Genomic DNA, 8210 nt, shown 5'->3' with positions numbered 1-8210 from the left:
AGTGGTTGTAGTAGTAGCTGAAGTTGTAGTTGTAGTTGAAATAGTTGAAATAGTAGTAGTGGTAATAAAGTAAGTATAACTTGTGGATATTCTTTATATGATTTCGAAACAGTTTGGAAGCTAACCTTTATATTTAATTTTGCAGTCGAGATTGATCACTGTGACAGATCCTCTTGCGTTAATGGAGGCACGTGCTTGTCGAGTGCCACCGGGTTCAGCTGTGCCTGTCCTGCTGGCTACACGGGTCTGACCTGTGAAGGTAGGTGCAGGATGACAAGGACGAAATGAATTTGTGCAACGCCGCTTTCAACAGTGTGTCATTTATATCACGGCGTGGCATTTATATCACGGCGTGTCATTGATTGAGGTGGATTCCCGACTTGATGTAGGTCTTATAAACATTTACCAGTTCGGTGGAACCTTGAGCATGGGTATGGTGCTGACAAACCAGGAATCAAATTGTTGATAGTAGTAGCAGCAGTAGTAGTACTAGTAGTTGAAGTAGTAGTAGTTGTAGCACCAGCAGCAGTTGTAATAGCAGTAATAGCAGCTGCAGTAGTGGCAGTAGTAGAAGTAGTAGTAGTAGTAGTAGTAGTAGTAGTAGTAGTAGTAGTAGTTGAAGTAGCAGTAGCAGTGGTAGTAGTTGAAGTTGAAGTAGTTTAACGAGTAGTAGTAGTAGTTGAAGTAGTAGTAGCAGTAGTTGAAGTTGTAGTAGTTGAAGTAGTAGTAGTTGTAGCACCAGCAGCAGTTGTAATAGCAGTAATAGCAGCTGCAGTAGTGGCAGTAGTAGAAGTAGTAGTAGTAGTAGCAGTAGCAGTAGCAGAAGTAGTAGTAGTAATAGTAGTAGTAGTCGTAGTAGTAGTAGTGGTAGTGGTAGTGGTAGTAATAGCAATAGTAGTGGTAGTGGTAGTAGTAGTAGTAGAAGCAGTAGTGGTGGCAGTAGTAGCAGAAAAAGCAGTAGCAGCAGCAGCGGGTGTAACAGGTTTAAGGGATTTAACGCCGCTTTTAACAGTATTCCAGTTATAGTAGTAGTAGTAGTAGAAGTTTAGGAAGTAGTAGTGGTTGAAGTAGTAATAATAGTAGTAGTAGTTAAAGTAGTAGTAGTAGTAGTAGTAGTAGTAGTAGTAGTAGTTGCAGTAGTAGTAGTAGCAGTAGTGGTGGCAGTAGTAGCAGAAAAAGCAGTAGCAGCAGCGGGTGTAACAGGTTTAAGGGATTTAACGCCGCTTTTAACAGTATTCCAGTTATATCATTGCGTTTAAGCTTAATGTGGGAGGAAAGCCCGAAGTCATGCAGGTCTCAGACGTTTACCACTTCCGTGAAACCCACGAGCACCGGTATGGTGCTGACAAACCTAGAAACATAATCGGGGCGAACAGGGATTCGAACCCACAATTATAGGTTTCTGCCGTGCCCAAGGCACGCAACTCTGCACAGCCTAACGCGGCGCCTTAGACGACTGGGCCTCCCAGCAGCAGCACTAGCACTAGCAGTAGCGTCAGTAAAAGCTTTATTTCATTCCATAGTTGATTTTTGGTTGAACAATCTCCCAGGATGCTATCACTCCACAAAACCTATTTGTTTGAATGTTTATTTGTTGTTTTACACCGCACTCGGCAATAGTCCATCTATATGACGTCGATCTATAAATAATCGAATCTGGACCAGACAATCCAGTGATTGACATCATGAGCTTCGATCCACGCAATTGGGATATGATGACATGCATCAACCAAGTCAGCGAGCCTGACCACCAATCCTGTTAGTCGCCTATCACGACAAGCATAGTCGCATTTTACGGCAAGCATGGGTTGCTGAAGACCTATTCCACTCCGGATCTTCATGGGTCTATTCCCGTGTCTCTGATGTTCAATACCTTAACGCATGATATCTATAAAAGACACATAGCTCCATGAAGCATCTGGTAACTCCTTTTACCCACAGATGAGGAACAACCTCTAAATATTGCACGTCTTATTTTCCAGCCTGCAGTGGACGGAAGCTAGACATCCTCATCATGGATGATATGTCCCTCTCCATCGGCCAAACCAACTTTGACGAAATGAAAAGATTTCAAGAGAGGATGCTAAGTCACACCGTCATAAACAGTGGTGCCGATAACGTTGCACTATTGGTGTTTGCTGCAAAAGCTACAGTGGTGTTGCCATTGAATCATGACAAAAGCAAGGCGGGAGTTATGAGAGCTCTCAGGGAGCAGGTGTACGAAGAAGGTCCTTCTACAAGCATTGGCGATGCCATCAGTCTGGCTACAGCTGAAGTTTTCAAACCACAAAATGGCGACCGCGCGGATGCTGACAACATCGTCTTCATGTTTACTGATGGGTTGGTCACAGATGGGGATCGGGTGGCCATACTTGCTAACAGTGTTACTCTGAAGGTTGTAGCTGAAGTATATGTCGTTGTCACCTCGGAGGTAACTGACACTTCCACACTCAACGCGATTGCTTCGAAACCCTCCAACATCTTCCAACTTGGCTCCCCCACTGCTGTCAGTGCCATTCAACGAATCATGATGCCTTGTTCCAATCATTAAGAGTCTTGCATTTGCGACCGGATCAGACATGGCATCAATAGATGAAATAGCTGTACTGTTATTTCGTAATCAATAAATAGTCTGCTTGTGATACGTGTTTGTTGTTTCCAGCATCAAAAAAGATTATTGACTTTGTGTCTCTCCGTATTGTAAATATCATGTATTATGGATAAAACAAATATTATGAGAGCCTTTGTCACAATGCATTATAGAACAATTGTCTAACGATGTGATGGTTTATTTCAACAAAAGGTATTTTGGAGTGATTTTTTTTATGAATATCATTGACGATCACCAAAGTAAGACATTCGTGACCAACTCGTGTTATTCCGGGACAAGCCGAATAGAGACTCGTGCCCCTCCCATGGCCATTTTTGTGACCGGGTTCCGTCTTAGCGCAAACGGGCATACCCAAAACAATTGTCAACTCGTTGCCTAATGGTTAACATATATTTCCCCATATATTATATATATTTCAGATGCAATTTAAAGCACATCGGGACATACGGAATTATACAGTATGATTGAACACATGTAACTGTGTCATGGGTATATTTTTAGATGCAAGACATATGTAAAATGAAAAATGATTTCTGAGGGATTCTTTGACGAAGAACTTGAAATCATGCGCGCATTCTGATTGGTTTGTCGTATTTTCGCACATAACGTTCATCGATAGGGGGACGAGTCTTCTTGCAGGTTACGGAAAGGGGCGAGTGGTGACGAATGCAAAGTAAGATTTAGGTTCATGTTGCTCAGGGGAGATAACTCGGAGGTTATAGTTGGTTTTTAGAACGGAAGCGTAGATCGTTTTATACAATAATTTGATTGTGTCTTGTTTAACGCCGCACTCAGCAATATTCCAGGTGTATGACGGCGGTCTGTAAATAATCGCGTTTCGACCAGATATTCCAGTGATTGACGTAATGACCAGCTGTCAAAGCAATTTGGATACAAAGACATGTTTTATAATAGATTATGTTATCAGAATTTTCTTCATATAAACTTACTATTCGATGACATGATATTGGTTGTCTGATGTGTATGTATGTAGATTAGAGGTAGAAGCGAATGTCGGTTGTCTAGGGCTGTGGTTGAAGCGAATGTTGGTTGTCTAATGTGTATACAGTAAACTACGGTTATAACGAACCCAAAGGGACCACAAATTTCAGGGCTGAAACAATGCCGATGCGACGTTAAATTTTAACTCACTAATTTTAGTTCTTTATATCCGTCGTTCGTTATACGCATTTCCACCGTCAGAGATCTTTTATCAAGTACGTCATGTGACAACTTGTTACTCAATAAATAACAAAAGTGTGCTCTGTTAATGTACAGAATATATCCACTTCAATCACTGTGTTACTATTGTTAACTGAGGGTGTAAATGGAGGACAAGGTGTCAGCACTTAAAAGTAAATACTTGCCTCCACTTGTTTATTGACGCTTTGAACAGCCACGCCTGGCCGCGGATGTTTTGATGGTGTCGGGCCGGGAAGTCGAAAATCTATTTACCAGTAGTACCGGAAATGCGAATGGAGGGGTAAGGGACTGGGGAATGAAAAGATCAGTGATGTGTACCCTCGTTATGTATACAACGGACACTTATACATTGAGGACACTGGGGTGTTGTGAGACGGAAAAGTGAAGAAAGAGATCAAAAAAATTGAATTTAGAGAATGTGATTACTAACTTCCATTGAACTCGTGAGACGGAAAAATAAAGAAAGAGATAATCTACGAGGTGAGTTCGCTATATCCGTTATTTTGTTATGAGCGTGTTCGTTATATCCATCAAATTCATTTGATTAAATATATGGCAAAAGGCCGGTACCCAAAGAACAGCTCGTTATATCCGTAAGTTCATTATAAGTGTGTTCGTTATAAACGTAGTTTACTGTATATGTAGAGCTGTGTTTGGAGAGAATGCTGGTTGTCTCATGTGTATGTAAGAACAATGGTTGATGCGTTAGTTAGTTGTCCAGTGAGTTACATCGACAAACATATATAGAAGGCATGTTTAAGCAGAGACCATGAAATAAACGGTTCAAGTAACAAAATAATTGCAAGATATAAAAATTTTGCATTAGATCTAGCAAATAACAAGAAAAGAAATGCTTCACCTGACATACAAGATGTTCCGGAACTGTTTATGTTTTGTATCAGTGACCCAACAAAATCCCGCCCGTAACAAAAATCCAACGTTCCAACGAAAACAGTTAACTCTCTTGCCTCGGGAAGATGGTTCTAACACCGTTATCACGCAAGTGTCAGAACCTACACCGATACGTCCTCCTAATTGTAATACACAAGTTGTTCATCCATATATCCTCACTTAGTACTGCGACTTCTAATTTTTTCTCAAAAAGGTTATCAGTGTACACAGCTTGTACAAGTAAATTGGACTGGTTTTTTTCACATAGAATACATGACCATGTGTGCTCATAAGCTTAGGGCAAAATAACATTTTTTGATGGGTCTCTCTTCTCAAGGAAAATACATTTCAACATTAAAATATGACATCCGCGTACCAGATTAATATTTCATGGCATCCAGCGTGATGCACGGGTGCAGGCTAAAACGGCACCTCAGCAAAACGTCAACGATTTCTCTGGCGAAAACGGCACAGCATCTGGCGAAAACGGCTTCTCTGCGGCAGTGCGGAATACCTCTCAACAGATCCGCTTCCAGTCTACCAAAATGGTAGCCCCTTATGTGTATTGAAAGTCCATAAACAGTACAATGTGGCCTCACCAGGTTCTGGGTTGGTCCAGTGGTTTTAGGCGCTGCAGTTTGTTAGTTGAATTTCCTCCCATAATCATGCCAGGATCCGCTGATCGGGTGTTCGAATCGCAGTTCCACCCTGATTATAATCTTTGGTTTGTCAGCTCCCTTCCCCTGGGTTTCATCTAAGCGTTAAGCATGCGAACATCTATACGATACTAGTGGTTTTATAGTAGATCGATTGGTATACATCACCATTTAGTTGTATGCTTTCAACAAATACAATATAACTTGTACACGCAAAATGCAACGCTAATAATATCATCAATCTTGTATGAAATGAGACGTGATGTTATTTCACAAATGTTACATGGACGTATCTACATCCGTTTAGATTTTGTTTGGTCACATCCGGTTGAAGTACCGCAGTATTTTCCGTCTTTTAGCAAATTGGTTAACTCTGATTGACACCGCTAGGTGGCGCATTTTCAAAATGACGGCAGGTGATTCCCCAAAGATATTTTTAACCGTATGATAGTCAACTTCGAGAACGTTTGAAATGTCAGTAGGATTCATATAGAGGTAAGAAACAGAAACGGGTTGATGTTTTCGTGTGTTCATTGACTCGTTAGAAATAGGCAGAAGTTTGTTACGCGTTACGCTACCCTAAACAGCTGTGAACTTGAGGATAGATATAAGTATTTTTTAAAGTCGATATAGGTATATTTTCAGTTTCATTTGGTCCACTTGCCAATGAAAAAATGAAAACCCAAACCAGCTAGAGCCAAACGGAGAGAATAGTTTTTGAAAACTTTAAACACATCTCACAAGTAGATAGAATTCGTTAGCCAAGCAGCTTCCCCAGCATGTCTCCTTGCAAAGGGTTTCACTCTCCGTCTCACATCCTATTTCCAATCCCGAGACATTGTCCGCCCCTTGGTCTTTGAGGAGGGTAGTCAACTGCTTGAAAGATAAATATAACATTACGGCTTGCCCAAACTTTGTGTTTCAAACATTGACTGCACCATTTTATCATGTAAGTGGTTACACTTTCTCTTACAAACAAGAAGAAGAATACTGTACAGGTTGAAGTTTCGAAATTATAGTCCATACGAGCTGACCAGAAACAAACATAAAAAAACTGTATGTATGGCCTTCCTCAATATTCTGCGTCAAGGGATAACATTAATTGTTTCATTTTTGAAAATATCCAAGGGAGTCACTCCATGCCCGACAATGTTAACAGGAAAATACATTACCGCGTATGATAAGCCGAAGACTGTTCAACATTTTTCAATATTAATAAAAACATTACACATTGTTCACTACATACACACCTTTGTATATTTTGACAATAGTAATGTCTTGCTTAAAATCAGACGCTTTGGATTGTTGTTCAAGGAAACATTCCTCATCAGTATAGCTTTCTTTCTAAGGCTGTACATTCCAGGTAGGCCTATATATGATTGTAGTGAGCAGTACAGCACGATACAGACAGACAGCTAATTTATATGAGTCTCACCTCATTTATACATAAGAACATAAGAATACACTAGCATCCTATAATTATAATAATAACTACAGATTTATAAAGCGCTGGTATCCAGTTCGGAGAACTGCTCAAAAGCACTTCATTTGAGACTACACACAAAAAAAAGAGACATACACAGCTAGGAAAACACAAAGCCTCAATACTCTAAGAAAGATTTGGTGAAAAGATAGGTTTTGAGTCTTGATCGGAACAAAGTAGGACTGTCAATGTTCCTAATATCCAATGGCAGCCTATTCCATAGCTCAGGGGCAACTTTGGCGAAACTCTGACCTCCAAAAGTCGCCGTTCTAACCCTAGAGAGTAGGGCACAGAGAGTAGGGACTGGCAGCTTGATCTGAGAGATCTACCAGGCACGTACTCTTCAAGAAGCTCGCTGAGATAAGTTGGTTTTTGATTGTGTCTCGCATTGAACACAATCAGCATCACTTTATACTGGATTCTCTCATTGATTTTGAGCCAGTGGAGGTTCCGTAGAATCGGTGTGATATGGTCAAACCTTTTGGATTTAGTAACAAGCCTGACAGCACAGTTTTGAACTCTTTGAAGTTTAGTCAAAAGGTTATGAGGAAGGCCGATGAGTAGTCCATTACAGAAATCAAGATGTGATAGAACACATGCGTGAACTAGAGAAGCAGCTGTTTTTGCATTTATACACTGGCGAATCTGTCCAATATTCCTGATATTCAGATATGCTCGCTTGCAGATGTTATCCACGTGAGAAGCCATAGATAGTGATGAGTTGAAAATCACACCCAGGTTACGAACTTCTTTGCCTGGAACGATCATATTGCCTCCGATGTCCTAAGACCTTGGGGGGCGCCATATGCAAGCTTCACTTATGCATGAGTCCCTCTGAGAGACTTGCATACACATGTTAACATGGTTAAAAGATTTACAAGGGTAACATACATGAAAAATAAGTAAATAAATGAAAAGGTATTACTTATATAGTAGAGGCCTCAGCTGATGAGAATATTATTAGAGGTTTTTGCACATTAAACATTAGGTGATTATTGGTAAAAATTGCTGAAAGCTTGTCAATACCTGACCATGTATAAAAAATATCAATTGGTGGCACTGGCTTTTGGTATAGCTCATATGTGAGGTCGTCCTATACATCACACTGTAGCAATACAAGCGGCTCAACATCAATGCTGGAGTTCATACACAGAGGGCACACGTTTCTCCAAAGAAACCTTCACTGTGCAGAGTTGTGTCCCTTTGTCACATCAGAAACCTATAATTGTGGGTGTGAATCCTGGTTAATCCTGATTATGTTTCTAGGTTATTTTAGAATAAAAAACTTGTTAACGAAAAAACAACAAGATAAAATACTTTTTTAAATAAAGGGATGGCTATTCTATGTGATAGTTTAAAAGCAGGC

At 40.4% G+C, this 8210-nt stretch overlaps 2 protein-coding genes across 3 annotated transcripts in view; both read left to right on the top strand.

Moving 5' to 3' along the window:
• LOC125378288 (delta-like protein A) overlaps positions 1 to 2551 on the top strand; it is an 8974-nt gene extending 6423 nt beyond the window's left edge. The window contains exons 5-6 of the mRNA XM_048393753.1: positions 146 to 259; positions 1983 to 2551. Of these exons, the coding sequence (XP_048249710.1) occupies positions 146 to 259; positions 1983 to 2551 (683 nt within the window). The remainder of the gene's footprint in view (positions 1 to 145; positions 260 to 1982) is intronic.
• Positions 2552 to 5715: 3164 nt separating this feature from the next.
• LOC124136566 overlaps positions 5716 to 8210 on the top strand; it is a 40894-nt gene continuing 38399 nt past the window's right edge. For both annotated transcript variants that reach the window (XM_046502517.2, XM_046502516.2), the window contains exon 1: positions 5716 to 5856. The gene's annotated coding sequence lies outside the window, so the exon portion shown is untranslated. The remainder of the gene's footprint in view (positions 5857 to 8210) is intronic.

The sequence above is a fragment of the Haliotis rufescens genome, unplaced genomic scaffold (genome assembly GCF_023055435.1).
Source record: "Haliotis rufescens isolate VD_foot unplaced genomic scaffold, xgHalRufe1.0.p SCAF_12, whole genome shotgun sequence".
NCBI lineage: Eukaryota > Metazoa > Mollusca > Gastropoda > Lepetellida > Haliotidae > Haliotis > Haliotis rufescens.
The sequence above is the reverse complement of the archived record's forward strand: the minus strand, read 5'-3'. Positions and strand labels throughout refer to the sequence as shown.